The sequence below is a fragment of the Schistocerca gregaria genome, chromosome X (genome assembly GCF_023897955.1).
Source record: "Schistocerca gregaria isolate iqSchGreg1 chromosome X, iqSchGreg1.2, whole genome shotgun sequence".
In the NCBI taxonomy this organism is placed as follows: domain Eukaryota; kingdom Metazoa; phylum Arthropoda; class Insecta; order Orthoptera; family Acrididae; genus Schistocerca; species Schistocerca gregaria.
This window is the reverse complement of record NC_064931.1, coordinates 98,679,690-98,700,107: the sequence shown is the minus strand read 5'-3', so window position 1 is coordinate 98,700,107 and position 20,418 is coordinate 98,679,690. Positions and strand designations below refer to the sequence as shown.

The 20,418-nt window shown below is 36.9% G+C and overlaps 1 protein-coding gene across 2 annotated transcripts in view; it reads right to left on the bottom strand.

Moving 5' to 3' along the window:
* LOC126299278 (EH domain-containing protein 1-like) overlaps nucleotides 1-11,264 on the bottom strand; it is a 152,779-nt gene extending 141,515 nt beyond the window's left edge. The window contains exon 1 of one of the 2 annotated variants that reach the window (XM_049991061.1): nucleotides 11,061-11,264. In XM_049991061.1, coding sequence (XP_049847018.1) covers nucleotides 11,061-11,137 — 77 coding nt within the window. In that variant the 5' untranslated portion in view covers nucleotides 11,138-11,264. The remainder of the gene's footprint in view (nucleotides 1-11,060) is intronic. The other variant, XM_049991062.1, reaches the window with a different exon arrangement.
* Nucleotides 11,265-20,418: the final 9,154 nt, after the last annotated feature.

Below are 20,418 nucleotides of genomic sequence, written 5' to 3'. Positions count from 1 at the left end.
GTAGTTGAATTACACCTTCTAGAGCACGTTGGGTGGCACGGGATACATGCGGACGTGCATTGTCCTGTTGGAACAGCAAGTTCCCTTGCCGGTCTAGAAATGGTAGAACGATGGGTTCGATGACGGTTTGGATGTACCGTGCACTATTCAGTGTCCCCTCGACGATCACCAGAGGTGTACGGCCAGTGTAGGAGATCGCTCCCCACACCATGATGCCCGGTGTTGGCCCTGTGTGCCTCGGTCGTACGCAGTCCTGATTGTGGCGCTCACCTGCACGGCGCCAAACATGCATACGACCATCATTGGCACCAAGGCAGAAGCGACTCTCATCGCTGAAGACGACACGTCTCCATTCGTCCCTCCATTCACGCCTGTCGCGACACCACTGGAGGCGGGCTGCACGATGTTGGGGCGTGAGCGGAAGACGGCCTAATGGTGTGCGGGACCGTAGCCCAGCTTCATGGAGACGGTTGCGAATGGTCCTCGCCGATACAGCAACAGTGTCCTTAATTTGCTGGGAAGTGGCGGTGCGGTCCCCTACGGCACTGCGTAGGATCCTACGGTCTTGGCGTGCATCCGTGCATTGCTGCGGTCAGGTCCCAGGTCGACGGGCACATGCACCTTCCGCGAGACCACTGGCGACAACATCGATGTACTGTGGAGACCTCACGCCCCACGTGTTGAGCAATTCAGCGGTACGTCCACCCGGCCTTCCGCATGCCCACTATAGGCCCTCGCTCAAAGTCCGTCAACTGCACATACGGTTCACGTCCACGCTGTCGCGGCATGCTACCAGTGTTAAAGACTGCGATGGAGCTCCGTATGCCACGGCAAACTGGCTGACACTGACGGCGGCGGTGCACAAATGCTGGGCAGCTAGCGCCATTCGACGGCCGACACCACGGTTCCTGGTGTGTCTGCTGTGCCGTGCATGTGATCATTGCTTGTACAGCCCTCTCACAGTGTTCGGAGCAAGTATGGTGGGTCTGACACACCGGTGTCAATGTGTTCTTTTTTCCATTTCCAGGAGTGTATTCATTAATGGTGCTTTTGATCTAGTGACAGCTGAAGAAGACATACTTGGAATTGGTTCCTTTTAACAGACAACAATTTCTATTAGATTTTTCGTTTTTATTAATAAAATTTTATATCCAAATGTATTGTACAATATTAATGAGAAAATTAACACTTCCATATTTTCTATATGTATGTTACCCTCATGATGATTCATTCCACTCTATTCCCAAACATTTCTTTACTATAATTAAACACTGATTTCCTTTTATTTCTTTGTTTCAGTATAGTCAAGATTGTAATTATTTGAAGACTGAATAATGTTAGACTTCATTTTTCTAATTTTTTCAGTGCCTGCCATCACAGGCCCTACAATGGTAGGACCAGTATTATTGTTCAATCCACAATGAATAAAACAAAGTATATTATCATTAGTAATCAATACATTATCTCTTCAAATATCTCTTTCCTGGAAATATAGTTTTTATTTTTCTTATAAAAATATCTCTTACAAATGGAAAGAGGAAAAGAAAGTGAATTAAAAGTTGGAGCAAAATAGTTTGGAATTAGCGATTATTCTAAACTTAGAGAATAACAACTGATTGGTCTTATTAACAACTGCATCAATAACAAACATAATATTAAGAATGACAGTAACAGCAATAACAATAATATTAACATTGACAGTAATAACAAGGTGAATGAACTAAAAGCTAATTAACAACAACTTATTCAAATGATTCATCTTGAATGTAAAAATTAAAATGTTGAATAATTATGTGCATTATAATAACAAAGGAAACATGCAGAGATAAAGTTGTTGGTTATATTATAAATAAGAATTCATTTACTTAAATTGATTGGACATATGTATCACATAGAGAAAAATTATCTGAAGGTCTTATGAGATATCTAAAGATAAATTTGATTGAATTAATATGTCAAGGTGTCAAAAGTCTTCTGAAGATTTTGCGACAGAATATCAACATAAAGTAAACTGGTAATATTTATCAGTGTATGAGAGATTATCTGAACATTTTATTAGAGGCTTTCAGAAAGATGTAAACTGGTATAGAATATAATATTGACAAATATATCTGAAAACTTCATATTGAATTTCACGATTAAATCAACTGAATACATGTACCATGTAATCAAACATTATCAGAAGATTTTGTCAGAGAATTTCATGACAAAATAGAGACCTGAAAATTTCATTAATTATTTTCGAAATAGAGCAAACTGGGATAGTTTATCACTGTTCCAGAATTTATCTGAGATTTTATTAGAAAATTTAAAAATAAAATTGTTGGGATGGTATATCAAGTGATCAAGTATTGTCTGAAGACTTTATAAAGGAATTTAAAGGTAAAGCTAAGTGGGAACCAATTTTAAGCTGTTAACATTTTTCCTAATCATTGATACAAAAATAATAGAACCTTATGAAATAGTGGATTAGCCTGAATGTAACGATTTTTCTGTATGTTTAACTGATTAAAGTCATCAGTGTGCTAAAACAAAATGTAATCATATTTTTCATGAAGAATATATTGATAAACGGTTAGTAGATCATTCTCCTTGCCCAAAATGTGGAAGTATTTTAAAAATTTTTGTATGATGACTGAGTTTTGATAAAGACTAGTTATATCATTAATCAACTGCTCTTGTGTGTAATCATTCTTAAGGTTTCTTTCATTCTTTGGACTAAATTTACTGAATTAGGATTATAATTAAGGTTAGCATTTATTCACAATTTTTATGTCTATCTTCGATTCCATACAATTGCCTTTCAAATTTTTATGATGTGCTCTAATGACATGAAAATTACATTGAATGTTTTCATCAATTAAAATTAAAAAACAGAAGTTGGTCTTAAATTCTGATCGAATGTTTGAGGAAAAATATTATGTAATAAACTGTCTATTTCTCTTTTTCTTTCTTCAATTATTCCCATAGCACTATCAACTATTCCATTTAAATTTTCTACTCTTTCATCCTCAATTTTGTTTATATTTTCCTAGTGAGTTATATAACCTCAATACTTATCTTTCACTTCATTTTTAATTTTATACTCTCCATGTTTACAAATTGATGGTAAATCTTCAAAATTTTCAACTAATCTTATTGTTGATTACGTGATTAATGAATATAGAACACATTCATTAACAAACTTTGTATCTGGATGCAAAAGTAACAAATCATTACTCTTCAAATCTATATACTGTTTCCTATAATTTTCCTTAATACGGTCTGACATTGCCTTTCTTGTGTTCGTAGATTCTAGAAGTTTTGCCATACTTTTAGCTTTAAATCATGGTTCATTCTTTTCATGAACAGCCATAAACACTTACTAAATATTGTAAGAGAGCTTGTTGTTGATGAGATCGACGCTGACTCCATTTAATAAAACAATTTTTATTATAATTTTTCATAATTGGTTCACTGACAAATTTCATTTTCAGGTAGCGCTGTTTCGTTATTTGTCAACTATTTCAATCTTATCTTATACTATTTTAAGTCTACATGAATGATGGTAGTTTTATTATTATTTTTGAAAATAGTAGTTGCAGATGAATAGTTTAAAGCATTGAAATAGTTGAATGATTGTGGTTACTTATAATTGAGGATGGTGCAAAAATTACTCAAGTGCATGATGTTGTATTTATAGATTCATTAATGATAATTTAGTACACATATGGTCTTGAAATAAGTTGTGAATTGAATGAAGAAACCTTATATTTTTTGAATAAAGCTAGACTATAGAACTGCTATGTATACATTCATTAAGAAAACTATAAAACTGAATTATAAAGGTGCAACTAAAAAGCTATTGCAAGTCACAGAGTCTGTATTTACTTTACAGCAAACTATGTTGACATTCAGTTTCATGAAGATAGCAATAATAATAATATTTTAATTATAAATAAGAGAGAAGTACATAGCTATCAAATACATGGTCACCATTGTCCAAAGGATGTAGACGTGCCTTACGTCACTCATTTTTTCCAAATTTGAATAATGATCTAGCGGAAATATATATGGATGATGATGAGTTCTGGTACTTGGAGATTGGGGGGAATACACCAAAACATAAAATAAACCAATTTGAATTTTTAGTTCATGCACTAGGTTTAGAACATACTGATGTTGATGGAGCAATAATTTATCTACACTAATGTGGTTCACATTTAGAAATATCTCTAGATGATATCGTTGGTAACCAAAGTTTGTATGGTAAAAAATGTAGACAACAAAGACATCTATACTGAACAGAATTCCAGTTGTTTTATCTGAACCAGATGAATCTCTATGTAAAATTAGGAATTTCAATATCTTATTATTTGTGAATGGAATTTTATGTAATTTTTTAATTAGAAGTGGGTGTGTGTGTGTGTGTGTGTGTGTGTGTGTGTGTGTGTAAGGCAGGGTATGAAATCACAGCTAATAACGAACCGTTTAAAATTTTTGCCCTAAAATTTACAAAAACTAGATGGAATATGTCAAAAACCAAGTACTGAAGTTATTCTATTTGTTGACAGTATGATAAATTTGTATGCATTAAATTAATACCAGGGCATCCTAAAACCAAGTATCTAATACAAGATTACATATCAATTTTTAATAAATATTGTAGTCAACACATATACAGGAAGAACATTTTTATTCTTTAATGAAGTTTTCTATGTGGCGATATATGAATGTGATTTTAAATATAAAAGACGAGGTGTTATAACTAGAGAATTACCAGGAATGCTACTGGAATCAATTCTGTGCTTAGGTACATTAATTGTTTGGAGTATTTTTTCACAGATGATACTGTCTATGAATATAATGAATTCATAGAAAAGCAGTTAGAGAAAGTACAGCTGATTTATCTTTGTTTGGTATTGATTGTAATAAATCATCAGTATTAGTTCCTGAGGTAATAACTACACTCCTGGAAATTGAAATAAGAACACCGTGAATTCATTGTCCTTTCTTTCTACAGTTTAAGCAATATTTCATAATAAAGCGCCTTCCGCCTTCCTTCCCAAATAAGACAGTTGTCTTGTGAGCGAGTGTGTCCGCATGCACGTGCATGCGCACATTTGTGTGTGTGTGTGTGTGTGTGTGTGTGTGTGTGTGTGTGTGTGTGTGTGTGTGTGTGGTTCCTGAGAGCTTCTGTAATTGGGAGGTTGGAGACGAGTTACTGGCAGAAGTAAAGCTGTGAGGACAGGGCGTGAGTCGTGCTTGGGTAGCTCAGTTGGTAGAGCATTTGCCTGCCAAAGGCAAAGGTTCCGAGTTCGAGTCTTGGTCCAGCACTAAGTTTTAATCTGCCAGGAAGTTTCATATCAGCGTACTCTCTGCAGCAGAGTGAAAATCTCATTCTGGAAACGTCCTCCCGGCTGTGGCTAAGCCATGTCTCCGCAATATCCCTTCTTTCATGGGTGCTAGTTCTGCAAGATTCGCAGGAGAGCTTCTGTAAAATTTGGAAGGTAGGGGACGAGGTACTGGTAGAAGTAAAGCTGTGAGGACGGGGTGTGAGTCTTGCTTGGGTAGCTCAGTTGGTAGAGCACTTGCCTGCGAAAGGCAAAGGTTCCGAGTTCGAGCCTCGGTCCGGCACACAGTTTTAATCTTCCAGGAAGTTTCGTTCGTTTATGTTGCACAACTCCATCTTGTTGTTGCGGTTTTTTCTGTCAGTGTATATCAATCAGAAGCAGAACGTGCTTTTTCCTATAACAGGAGTGAGAAAAATTAAAATTTTTATTAAGTTCGAGAAAATGTTAGATACAGGAGTGTACATAGTCTCTAACTTCACAAGTAACAACGCTATTCGTGACATAGCAACATAACTACATATTCTCCAACCTACTACATAATGTGTCAAACTGGAAATATGAGGACTGTCTTATTACAATCCTAAGCTGTTACGTAATGATGGTAGATAACAATTTGAGGGTGGCTTTAATAGCGTTTCCACATTCATTTAGATGAATTCCAGGTCTTGGTTACACCTTAAACCAACAGCCCAGAACATGTAACTTTCAGTATATATTTGTTCAGTGTTAATTATGTGAGTCGATGTTAAAAAAAAATGAAAGACATAGAAAAAGCTCGATATATGCATTCACATGATTAAATCTGAACTTTCGAAAGGGGTTATTTATTTAGTGTACAGCACCACACATGAAATGCAGTAATAAGTAAAAAGGCATAAAAACAAACGAGACATTAAACGAACAAGGAATTGTTATATGTATGCTAATGTCCCGTTTCCTTATCGAATAATGCTTGATTGTGTAGTCGTAAAAATGTCATTTGGATCATTCAGGCATGTTCTCAATATATACTCCTCTACAATGTGCCAGATACAGAGCCATATAAAGGCGATACTGCACCTATGGCAGATGTGCCAAATCTGTGCCATCCCTCGCCCCCTTCGTAAAACTACATTTCTGCACTTTTTCTAAATAGTTTTACTATTTTAATAAATGAAAAATATTACTTAATTGAACTATATTATGTAAAGTACTGCACAAAACAAATAAAATGTATCATTTCCATGAATAAATCACAAGTACAGTGTGTTAAAGTTGGCCAACCACTTTCTACAGTAGTACTGAAATGATGGAAGTCGTTAAAAATTGGTCAACTACAGTTGATATTCTTTTCTTTTTAGCTGTGGCCATCATTAACTAGCTGACAGTATTTTGCGAGATAGTCGTTGTGGTCTCTGTTACTTTGTTGCACTTTATTGCATTTAGTGATGGTTCCTTTCCTTGTGATAAGTGTACAAAATTTCTGCAGGTGGGAGCCTTATTAAACATGTCAATATGTACAACAATTTCAGTTTTGTTTACAAACAACGTTTAAACGATTTTTGACTTTCTTGCATGACTTCTGCAGAAGAACAGATTATGGTGCCAATAGGCCTACTGCAGGTAATAGATGTGAACTCTACACAGCTTCTCACCAGTGCAAACCTCTGTGGGGGCCATGTTTGCTTCCTTCACACCCCACTCACCCAATCTGAAAGCTGCCAGCTTATGGTTAACACATTGTAACGCAACCTTTCTACAGAAAATTGAAGTAGAACGTTATTTTTTGTGTATGGGGGTACAGTAAATTGGTTTTTCTATGATAGATAATAAAAACCGATATAACAATCCTACTATGGGATGAGAATGTTAATTTGGTGGAGAAAAGATATACCAAAAAACAGTTAGCAAATTCACCAACACTATCTTTCCTGCCTTAAAGTTAAATAACTTTATGCGAAAATAGCGCACTTGCAGAGTATACATGGTCAGAAAATTGATGCAAAATATTTAAAAAGCTAAGATAAAATAAGAATAGGGGAAAGGAAAGGCAGTCATCTGTGTGTAGTTCCAAAACCTGCTTTTACAGAAAAGCAGAATGCTAACCCACAGAAGGAGGACATGAAACAACCTTGATGGGACTAAGCATGTGAAAATATTTTGGAAGAACGAATGAGAGTATTAGAGAAATATAATAGCAAAAACTCACTCAAGACTAACAACACCTGTCAAAATCAGAAAGCAGGGGGGGGGGGGGGGCAACATTAGTCAGACAGACAGAGAGGAGACACATGAGAGAACTATATTAAATTATTGAAAACAATTTACGAAGCACAGCATGCATGACTTTTACATGACGGTCAGTAGAAAGACCCATGGATACAAACCACATAATCTATGTTTCTGAAAGCAACATGGTAAACTCGCTCTGATGTATCACAACAGTATGGAGCAATTTCAACGAATCTCTGAGCTGCACAACTGTCCAGTATTACCCTCAAAATTTGCCAAGAAGTCTCCTATACATACACACCAACCAGCAAAGACGAAATTTTCAACCATATCATTAGACTCAAAAATGATGGTACATTTGGGGAAGATGGCATCATCATGAAGTTATTTGAAGCACATAGACACAACACAATTGAGGAATTAACAAAAATCATCATGGATATACGGCACACAGAAAAATTGCCTATAAATTTGAAGTGTGCACTCATCCACCCATTCCACAAGATAGGTTAAAGGACCAATGTAAGGAACTACCAATGTAAGGAACTTCCTGTTACATGCAAGATACTCACAAGATGTTTACATCAAAGAACAAAACAGCATGAACGTAAGATCAGCAACTACCAAGCGAGCTTTCCACCATGGTGCTCCTTCACAGAACAGACCAGTACCTAATAACAGTACTGAAATATAAGGCAACATGAAACAGCTCAATCATATCCACTTTTATCGAATTCAAGATGACATTACTTAATTGACTGACAGTCTCTGTTTGATATCCTAGAAGGGCAGAGACTAGTCCCAAAGACAGTAAGCTTTGATAACCAAACACTGACAGACAAAAAGTCAAAATTAAAATTTACCTATGAAATAGCACAAACTTTTGCAATTAAAACAGGTCATTCAGGAGCCATTGGTTAAGAGAGAGAAAATGATTCTCCCTCCATTGCATATAAAGCTATGACTGATGAAGCAGTTTGTTAAGGCCCTAGATAAAGAAGGCAATTTATTCAAATACAAATGTAGATTTTTTCCTGCATTGAGCACCGAAAAAGTGACAAATTTCATGAATAATTCAGAACTGTTGGCCTGGTGTAGTTATGTCTTAGATGTGAAAAACTTCTAAGGTGATCTTAAGGCAGACAGATACACACAAACTGTGCAGAACATGTTGAGAGCCATTAAAAAGTTGGGTGCTATATGAATATCAAAGTGCATTTCCTCCACAACCACTTATCAAGATTTCCATACAATTTAGATAATTACAATGAGGAGCAAGGGGAGAAGTTCCACCAAGAAATTAAGATAGTGGAAGATAGATATTGAGGCAGGTGGGACACACATGTGACGGCCAACTACTGTTGGTGCCTCCAACGCAATTGTCCTGAAGACCAATACATAATAAAATAAAATCAACATCATTTCATGAAGGGATAATTGCTATAGTCTCACTGAACATAGGCATACTGTTTTGTATGTGATGAAGCAATGCAACATAATTAGTTAATTACAGTAATTAATAATGGCTCTGAGCACTATGGGACTCAACTGCTGTGGTCATCAGTCCCCTAGAACTTAGAACTACTTAAACCTAACTAACCTAAGGACATCACACACAGCCATGCCCGAGGCAGGATTCGAACCTGCGACCGTAGCAGTCTCACGGTTCCGGACTGCGCGCCTAGAACCGCGAGACCACCGCGGCCGGCACAGTAATTAATATGTCAGTTTTGTGTCAGTAGCAATAATCATATGAATTGTGATCAGGATACACCTATTTAGACATGATATTGCTCTACGTTTACATTCATCAATAAATGTTGAATTGCTAGAAAAGGGAAGCCAATTTAACACAACTGAGACCATATTCACATTCAGCAATATATAGTGGTTCTAAAAACACTTAAAATCATTGTAAAAAAAAAAAGAAGAAAAAGAAGGCTGTTGTAAAGTCACAGATGTCTCAAGATCTGAATGAATATTTATGCAGCTTCTTTCAGACAGTACTTCACTATAGATTACTGCATCATCTGCAAGGTATCTGAAGTTACTGCAAGGTCATTAATGTACAACTTGAACAGCAAGAGTCCCAACACATATTTCTGGGGCACACCCAAATCACTTCTACCTCTAATGATGACACTCCACCCAAGATAACATGCTGTTTCCTCTCTACCAAAATATTGTCTATCCTGTCACAAACTTTGCTTGATACCGCATATGACTGTAATTTTGACAGTGAGTGTAGGGGTAGTATTGAGTCAAATGGTTTTCTAAAATGAAGAAATACTGAATCTACCTGATCCAAAGTGATCAATATGTCAAGTGAGAAAGGTGTTAGTTGGGTTTCACATCACTGATGTTTTTGGAAGCCATACTGGACAGCATGGAGGACGTCATTCTGTTATAGATATCTCATTATGTTTGAGCTCAGACTACACTCTAAGATTGTATAACAAATTGATGTCAAGGCTATTGAACAGCAGTTTTGTGAATCACTTCCACTACCCTTACTGTGAACGGATGTGACCTGTGCATCCTTCCAGCTACTGTGCATGGTTTTTTGTTCAAGTGATCTATGACAAAGTGTAGTTAGAAAAAGGGCTAAATCAGCCACAAATTCAGTATAGAATCTGTTAGGGATTCCATTGGGCCATGCAGCTTTGTTCAATTGTAATGATTTAATCTGTTTCTCAACACCACTGACACTGATACTTATTTCATTCATCTTTTGAATGGTATGAGGATTAAACTGGTGCAATTATCCTGGGTTTTCTTTTGTGAAAGAATATTTGAAAATAGAATTTAGCATTTCAACTTTTGCTTTGCTTCCCTCATTTTTATTTTCTGTCTCACTGATGAATGACTGTACAATAACTGCGGTGCCACTAACAGCCTTTAAATACAACCACAATTTCTATGTGTTCTGTGAAAGATCATTTGACATATTCTGCATGTCGATGATCTTCCTTTCTGATTTTTGTTTTATTCCTGTTGTTTAGCCTGTAAATTATCCATTTTTCTATAATATTTTTAATACAGAAAACGAATATAGTTTGCAAGTGCTATTAACAGTATAACATCTGTTTGAATATACAATTGTATGATATACACACTCAAAGAACTTGGTAAATTCTTTTAGCGCTACATAGTTGAAATTAAATATAAATATGGTTAGGAAATTCAATTAAAAGCTATTCTGTACTAAATCAAACTCATTTTTACCAGAAAAGAATGAAATAATCACAAGTAGGAAATCTAAGCTTATTTCCACTTCTGTAGATAGGGAAAACATACATCTATTTCATCTTTTGGAAATAATGTGGAATCATTGACTGTCCAAAAAGAAATATGTCAAGTTTTAAACCTATGTCTCTACTGTCTTGGTTATTTCACATTTTTGGTTTAACTCAGAAGCAAAAACTACAGCTCTAAGCTTACATTATAAAACACATCATCTTCCGTGGGACATATGCTTTGAAAACATTTATAAGTTTAAAATATTTGGTTACTCACAGAAAGTAGTACATTGACAATGACACAACTGCAACTGTCATGCAATTTTTCCAAAATTCTGAAGTTCCATGAGCCATAATTAGAAAAAAGGTTTGAAAGGTTTGAATGTTGTCTGGCAGCAGAAGTGTTCGTTTTCCACTGTGCTACTGTGAAGTAAAAGAAAGCACCATTTGTTTTGTGCTTGTTTGTTACTCTATAAATCATGTTTCTGAATATTTGCCAGTGGATTTCACACTGCATGATAAGATTGCTGTGTACCTCTTACCTGTTATGTCATAACTGAACCTGCATTTACAGTGAATAGCACAATAGTCCTTATAAGTCGATCAGAAAATGGTAAAATAAAGTTCTCAATGAAATTTACTCCCATGTCACAGGCTTGGCACATTGATAATTCAAACATATCTTGCTGCTAAGTGTGTTTCTAAACCAAAAAGTGCAGTTACCCAAATGAGTGTACAAGATTCATAGTGTAAAGTCATTCCAGATGTAGATTTAAACAGCACATAAAATTAAAATACATCACCTGATGAAATAACTGGCTGTAGTGAGTAATAAAGTACATTATGCATTAGGCCATCAGAAGTATATGGAATAGATTTTTATAAGTGTGTAACATCTCATTGCAGTATTCTGTTATACCTAAAGAGGAAGAATGATTTTTCTGCAATACAGAGTGATTTCAGAACAACAAGTGTCATAAAGTATCATATGGCTATTTGAGAGGATGTAATAACTTATGTCAACAGTATGTGATATGATGCACACAACCTGTTGCTTACACAGATGTAGTTGTAATTTAACTCTGACTGTTGTAAAATTACAGCAATTGTAAGTATTGATACAAAAAATAAATTTTGTATTTTGCTTCTGTTTTGTATGTCTGTTTCTCTTTAAAGTCTTTTGGACACTGAAAGCAGCTGTTGATATTGGGTCTAATGCAACTCAGCAGCACCAGTCCATATGCATGGAAGTTATGAGTGGTTACTTGGATACATACATTTGGATTTGTTATTCACTATCTATAACAATTAACAATTAAGGGAGCACACAAGATATCCTCATACCTTCTTTGAATATTCTAATACTTATTTGAAGAACATATGAAGCAGCATACTTTGGCAAACAACAATCCAGCATTATAATCCTAACAATAAAAACAGACACTCTAGTCACATGGGCTATGTCTTCTTTATAATAGTTAACTCTGTTATGACTAAATATGGTTCTCAGTCTCTCAAATGAGATAAAACAGAATGTAAATAATTTCATTTCTTCATTAACACATTTATATGGTAATTAGGCAGAAATAAACAAAATAATGATCTGTTATGCAGGGGAGCCATAAAATAGAGAACAAAAATGTGAATTGTGTCAAAATAAAAGCTCTGTTATTTTAACACATAACTCATAGTACCAGCATTAAAACAAATGTTCTTCCCCATTAAATATGGCAATAATCTGCTGGATTTTTATCATTATTATACCTCTTTATAAAATTCCTCAGAAGAATCATTCATTACACAGTTAGTTGACACAGGTAGAATCAGAAAGAGAGAAAGAGGATGATAGGGAGAAGGGGGGAGGGGCAGAGGGCGTAGGAAGGAAGAAAAGGGAAGAGGAGGTGGGCTGTAGAAATATTCTTGGGCAGGATCAAATATATAATGAGAAGGGTAAATTACTTTTGTTTATGACTGTCAGAAGATTACATCATATAACTTCTAGATATTTTTATACTGCATAGACACACTGCACCTGGGTTAAAGTTTAACATATAAGGAAACAGATACACTGCTACTCATCATGGAGAGGCCATGTTGAGTTTCAGACAGGCACAACAGAAAGACTATTAAACATTTAACTGTCGGCTAAAGTCTTCTGCAGAAATACTGGGAGATCTGAATATCAACACTTTACATGCTGGTTAGGAAAGCAAATGTTTTACAGATTGTATCCTGGCTTATGGGGCTAACGATCTTCTTGGACTAGTAGCCACCAGAATAGCTAACACACATAGTAGTTCAATGATGACCACATCACCTCAACAGATGTAATAAATGGTCACCTTTCAGATCATTTAGGCCAAACACTAGTGCTAAAATGTTATACCAGATTCAAACCAAGGAAAATGTATGAGCACAGGCAAATATTATCTGCAAACAACATCGCTATACTAAGACACAGTTTAACCCAGGAATCATGGGAATCAGTTACGACTACCAGTGGGGTCAACAATAAATGGAACATGTTCACAGAAATTATGACTGAGCACTTAAATAGAGCCATTCCATTAAAAAAAAAGTGAGTATTCAGAAAAATCAACCTTCAAAATCAAAACCTGTGCCATTAGATTTTAAAACAAAAGATCTGAAAGAAGAAATGGAAAACATGTATAGCTTAGACAGACTGACTAACTCAGAGCTACATAAAGAACTCTACAAGCAGTACAAATATAAGTACCACAAAGAAGTCAGGAGATCAAAATCAGGAAGAATCAGCCACCAGATATGAGGTTCAGATAACATTTCAAAGACTTGATGGTCAGTTATAAATAAAATCAGAAACAATGAAACAGAAACTAAAATTAATAATGTACAATTAACTGTGAATAATGAAGATCTCTGATCCTCTACTGGTCAGGAATATTTTTAATAATTACTTCATAGATATTGTTGAAAATGATGTCTCTATGAAACAGGATTTACAGCACTCATTTGAGTCCTGTAACAAACAGAATTGCAGTACAATACCCACAGTAAGCACATATGACATTCTGCAGCTTATTGATAACTTCAGAAACAAAAAACTCATCTGAATTAGATGAAATTTCTCCATATCTATTGAAGAAATACAAACACGAACTAATGAAACCACCAGTTCATCTAACAAGGTGTGTTCTCGAAGATGGTGTGTTCTGTGAGAAGTTGAAATTATCTGTAGTGAAACCAGTACACGAAAAGGAGGAAATAAAGCATGTGCAGAACTATGGATGCATTGCCCTAATCTCAACTTTCATCAAACTGATAGAGAAAATAATAATAAAAAAAATCTTGGAACATTACAACAATGCTGACATATTAAGTGATTTCCAGCATGGTTCCAGAACAGGTTGAAGTACCACATCAGCAGCAGTACTATTGAAAAAATAAATGAAAAATCTCAAGGAGCAGGAGTATTCTTGGACCTGTCAAGGGCTTTTGATAGAGTACATCATGATGTGCTCTTATCAAAAATTGTGAATAGTAGTGTCTCTGGGAAACTCATGCAATTGCTAGAAACATATTTAAAGGATAGACAACAGTGTACAGAGATTACATACTCTAATGGAGAAATAGTGGAGAGGAGAAAATCAAGTATAAGAAATATATATTTTGGTGTTACTCAGGGCTCCATTTTAGGTCAAATCCTATTCATATGTAAATGATTGCCCAAGTTCTCTTGACAATAAGCAGTTGATCACTATGTATGCAGATGATACATCTGGTGTCTGCTATGCAGACAGTGAGCCCAGCATAGTTGAAGAGATACATAACTGTACTGAAAAGACAAGAGTTCACTTTGAAAGAGAGAACCTAAAAGTAAACATAGAAAAAACTAATATTATTCATTTTAAACCAAGTGGTTCAAACAGACAAAATACTGTGATTTACGAAATTCTACTAAAAACCTGTACAGATTGTAAATTCTTGGGTTTATGCATACATGATCAACTTTCATGAAAGCAGCAAGTCGATTATGTCTGAAAAAAATAGCTGCCAGTCTATATGTATTAAGAAGATTATCACCACATTTTAATTCTGAAACCCTAAGGACTGTATATTATGTATTACAGTATTGTTACTTGTCTTGTGGAATAGTACTGTGGGGCAGGACATGCCAAACTAATATGAAAAGAGTTTTCATACTGCAGAAGCGAGCCTTGAGGATCGTGGGTAAAGTAAAACCAGGAACTTCTTGCAAAATTCTATTCATTAGACACAATATTCTCGCAGTTTATGCCATGTATATACTAGAAAATATAATGCTAGTGAAAGAAGACACTAAGATCAAAAAAAGAAACATGGATTTTCTCAACTCTGAAACAAGGCATAGAAAAGATTATCATATGGTTAACAAAAGATTAACTTTAACAGCAAAAAGCCCCTATGTCAATGAAGCTGTTTTTAATAACTTGTTACGAAATGAAATTAAGATATTGACAGGGGATACTTTTAAAAAGTGAGTCAAGCAGTGGCTTTTCCAAAAATGCCCTTATAACTTGAATTTATCATGAATTACAATGCAATAAGAAATATTGTAAACTAAAAAATTGTAATTGTAAAAACTTTATACTTAGTTGAAAATATACATGCATGTAAAATTAAATTGTATGAGCAATAAATTAAATTGAATTGAATCGAAGAAAAGCAAACCTTTGGAAACTGCTGTTTTGAAGGTGGAAAATTGCTTCCATTCTGAGCTAGGGAGAGTTTGGTGGATAGTTGTATCAAGGTGCTAGATAACTGAAGGTGACAGACCAAATAAGTAATAGGCAAATGTACCAACACAAAGAGAGCAAAAGGACAGACATGCCAGTAATGCCTTTACTTCAGAACAATTACCTTAGAAGTTATGCTATAGGAAGTGCACTGGCACTCATAAAACTTATATCTCAATTACAATTAATCTGATCATAACTAACAAGGTGTCATCCATGAGCTCTTATTGATGGAAATCAATTAAACTATGCAGAATTTAAGTGCTATACATACCAGCTCAGAGGAAGGCAGACAGTTTTCTGCTTAAGAATGCATGATGGAGGGGTGTCAGGTGTGTCTTCTAGGAATGTGATGCACAGTTGTCAGAGCCTGTGGGAAGCACAGCATGTTGGAGGTGATGTGGGGACATGAAACTGGAGGGGGTGACAGAATGGAGGAATGGGAAACAGTTTGGTGTTGTGTTTGGGGACAGTGAGTTACCAGAAATTGAGTCCAGGACAATTATGGGAGTGAGGAATGTGTTGCAAGGATAAATCCCAGCTGCGTACCTCAGTAAAGCAGGTGGTGGAGGGAATGACCCAGGTGGCCTGGGTTGTGAAGCAGCTATTGAAACTGAGCATGTTATGCTCAGCTGAATTTTGTGTCACTGGGCTGTCAACTTTGATCCATGGCAACTGTTTGGGAGCAGGGGGTTTCTATCTGGTGGACAGATAACATACTGGACATACTGACATAAAAAACTGTACAGTGTTTACAGTAGAGTTGGTATCTCACATGGGTGATTTAACAGGTGGTGCAGCCTCTGATAGGGTAGGGTAAGCTCCTGACAGGACTGGAGTAGAAAATGCTGAATAGGTAGATTGGCATCTTGAGCTACCACAAGGATATGATGCCTGTGGCAAGGGGTTGGGAGTGGGAGTGGGAGTGGGAGTGGGAGTAGTACAGGGATGGACTAGGGTGTTGTGTAGGTTGGTTGGGTGATGGAACACCATTTTAGGGGGGGGGGGGGGGGTTAGAAGGATCTTGGATATGATGTCCTTTATTTCATTGCTTGATGAGAGATAATTAAAGCCCTGTTGAGGGGTGTGATTCAGTTGTTCCATTCCAGGATGATACTAGGTGACAAGTGGCACTTCTTAGTAGTTGATTCTTGGAGGTGGTGGTAGGATTGGGGGTTTGTGAGGCTATGACACAGGAAGTCTGTTTGCAGACTATGGTTGGGGGTGGGGGGTTCGAGCCTCACTGTGAAGACCTTTGTTGACCTTCAGCATGCTGGACAAACGACTTCTCTCTACTTTGTCCACAGGGGCATAGGCTCTACTGGAAGGATATTTTATAGTGGAAAGGATGGCAATTGTTGAAGTGGAGGCACAGTTGGTGGTAAGTAGATTTAACATGGACAGAGGTGTGGATGGAGCCATGAGAGAGGTGGTAGTTAATGTCCAGACCGGGTTGAGAAGTACCTCATAAAGTGTATGGCAGAGAAGGTGTCGAGGTGGTGAAGGACTGAGGATAAGGTGTCTTGGCTCTGTCTCAAGATCATCAATTAACCTGAGCCAGACTAGGGGTTGGAAGTTTTGGGAGGCTAGGAAGGTTTCCTGAGACGCTCCATAGAAAAGTTGGTGAAGGAGGGTGCCATGCGGATGTCCATGGCTGTGCCACACATCTGTTTGTATACCTTCACTCCAAAGGAGAGGTGGTTGTGAGTCAGGATATTATTGGTAAAGTGTATAAAGAATGAGGTGGGGGTTGCAGTCTAAAGGAAGTAAAGGTATTATTTGACAGTAGCGAGACCATGGCACTGGTGTATAGGGAGATGGCATCAACAGTGACAAGTAGGGATTCAGATGGTAAAGGGGTGGGCATGGTGGAGAGTCAGTGAAGGTGAAGATGTTGGAGACTAGGTTTCGAGCAAGTAGTTGGAGTTGTTGGTCGACAAGAGTAGAAATTCTTTTAGTGGGAGTAAACTAGCCAGCAACAATGTGATTTAAAAAAATATTGGGTCTGTGGATTTTGGGGTGCATGTAGAAGGTGGGTTTGTGGGGTGCAATGGAAATGAGGAGGGAGATGTACTCAAGGAAGAGGTTCTGGGAAGGGCTGATGGATTTCAGTATGGGTTGGAGGTTTTGTTGGGATTCTGCAATGGGGCCACTATGACAGAACTTTAAGGTGGAGTAGTGAAATAGTTGGTGCAGGCCGTCTGTCAGATAGTCACTGTGACTTATTACAACAGTTGTGGAACTTTTGTCTGCCAGTGGAATGATTAGGCTGAGATCTGTGTTCAAGGTGATGGAAGATTAGTGTTTTTAGGAAGGGAACTAGGTAGGGATAATAATGTCAAGCTGTAAGTAAGAAATTCCTGGAAGGTGACCAGAGGGTGGTTAGGGATCATGGCTGAATAGTAGTATAAATTGGGAGTGACAAGGTTCAGTGTTGGTATTATGCTGGCTTTGGTTGAAGAGATTAGTAGGAAAGAAGTGTTTCCACTGTAGGCATCAGAAGGAGGAGAGTAGGTCTCTAACAAGTCCAATATGGTTAATGTGGGGTTGCAAGTGATAGGGTTTGAAACTTCTGTGGAACTGGGATTTTTGATGGTAAGATTAACAACAGTGTTTTTGGCTTGCTAGGGTTCTGTAACTGTGCTACAAATGCTGCACAGCTTTTTATTTCAGTATGACTACCAACTAACCATTAACCAGGATGAATGGCCATAGTCAAACTGCTGTCAAGAACAAAGCTGACCACCTGGTACCAAAACATGCAGTTGAGCATAAAATGTTCAGTGTTGATGGCTACTTCACAACCTGAGCCATCTGGATCTTTGCCTCCACTACCAGCTACTCATGTAATCGTCCTTACATCAATTTCCAGTAACCCACTATTCCTACACACTTCATCCAACAGTTTCCTCTTCTTCTGCCCTGTCGCCCTCAGCCAATTCACCCTCACATCACCTTCAATGTTCACCACTCCCCAGCAGCTAAGACAACCAAATGCCTAGCCCTTGCACTTGCCACCTCTCCCTCCTCCATTCTTGACCAGCAAACCTGCTGCCTCCCTCAACGCCACACAACGCCATTAACCAACCACCCCAAGTCTCTGTCCCACCTCTCTCTTCGCCCCACCCAGCACCCCCCCCCCCCCCCCTCACACAACCTAGTCCACCTGCCAAAATGTGCAGCACTGGCACTGTGTGTGTTTTCTATATGCATTTTACTCGAGGTTTAAAAAGGATTACTCCAAAAGCTAGGAAGTTTTCTTTTTGTGTGTATGGGCACTTTGATGATTCAAAATCAGTGAGTGGTCTCCTTTAATCTGAATAGTAGAATTAATTAGTTTACAGACACTTAAAGAATAAAGTACAGAGTGACACAAAATGGTGTGCCATTCTGGAACTACAGTAACAGTACAGTTTGAGAGCAGAATGTGACAGTTACCTATGATACTGTTAAATATGCAAATTAAGAGAAAATGATAAGGAATAACACAAGTCTAAATAAATGATGAAAACAATTAGCAATTTCCTTTCAGAATGGCACTGAACACTTATGAATATCTCATCAATTAGACAAATTTATCTTGTGTTGTAAAATATGCAATTTAAGTAAATTATTTAATAGCAGGTACCTGAGGTACCAGTAGACTTGACCACACAAGTGTAATTTTCTCACTTTATAGTTATTGACAAATTACAAATAATTTAAATTATTTACATTGTAGGCTACTTGTGAAACATGTTCTTATATTGTTTGGTGATGTTGGAGGCTAGGAAAGCAAGTCTGTAAAAAAGCAGGAAGCCTGGCATGCAGGTAGTAGTCACCAGAGGGCAGAGGGTAGCTAGCATGGTAGCTTGGAGGTGACCAGATGTGTAGTGGAATAAATCACTATACCAGTAATCAAATTGAGACATGATAAATCTCCTTCTTGTTGCCTTTTGTCTCCTGACTGCCACGATGTAAGGACATGTTAGTTTGCTATAGGTAATTTAGCTAAAAAGTATAGTATCACTTGAGCATACTATGGCTTTATTTATTAATAAATTAATAACACCTTTTATTAATAATGTATCAAGCATTTCCATATGTTTCATCTGCCTTGTTATCAAAAACTGTGTGATGATGTGCAGGTAGTTTTTCAATCCCACACATGTATTGACTTGCTGATTCTGAATTAAGCCACATTTCAAGTGCAATTGCCAAATAAAACAAACAAAAACTAAAAAAAAAAAATCTTTCTTGGTGGTTGATCGACGAGAGGCAATGAAGGCGAATATACGTGGGTAGCAGATTATAAGATGTGCAGTAGACGTGTTTGCTAACTAAGTTCCTTTGTGCTGTCTTCCAGTTTGCATTTGTTACCCTATGACTGCAAGGCATCTCATTTATTGGCAACAAATGTCAGCCTCTAAGGACGCATCCTCGCAAAACAATTCATAATACAATACACCTTCTGTGTGCCACCAGATGTATATCAATAACAATACATTTTGTGGACATATACAGGCCATCATTTGAGATAATATTTGTTACGTGTTATCCACTATTTACTGCTTATGAAGTTACCATATGGTACTTCAAATTGTCATCAGTCTGCACTGATTTAGATTTATGGTGACAACCTTAAATCTATTATGCCAAATGCCAGTATCAATCCTTTGAAATGGCAAAGATGACATCCTTTCTAGTTTGAGATTCTGCTTTGTGTCTAATCTTATTTTCAACAAGACATAGTACCATAATCTGCCTTGATTCCTTTTTACCTCAATATGACTACTGAAGGCATATGTGGCACAAAGGTTATCTGGTCGACACACTTGCCAATTATTGGATACACTGTCCTTGACCATAGTAGTAAATCACAGAAACAACCTTCATCAATGC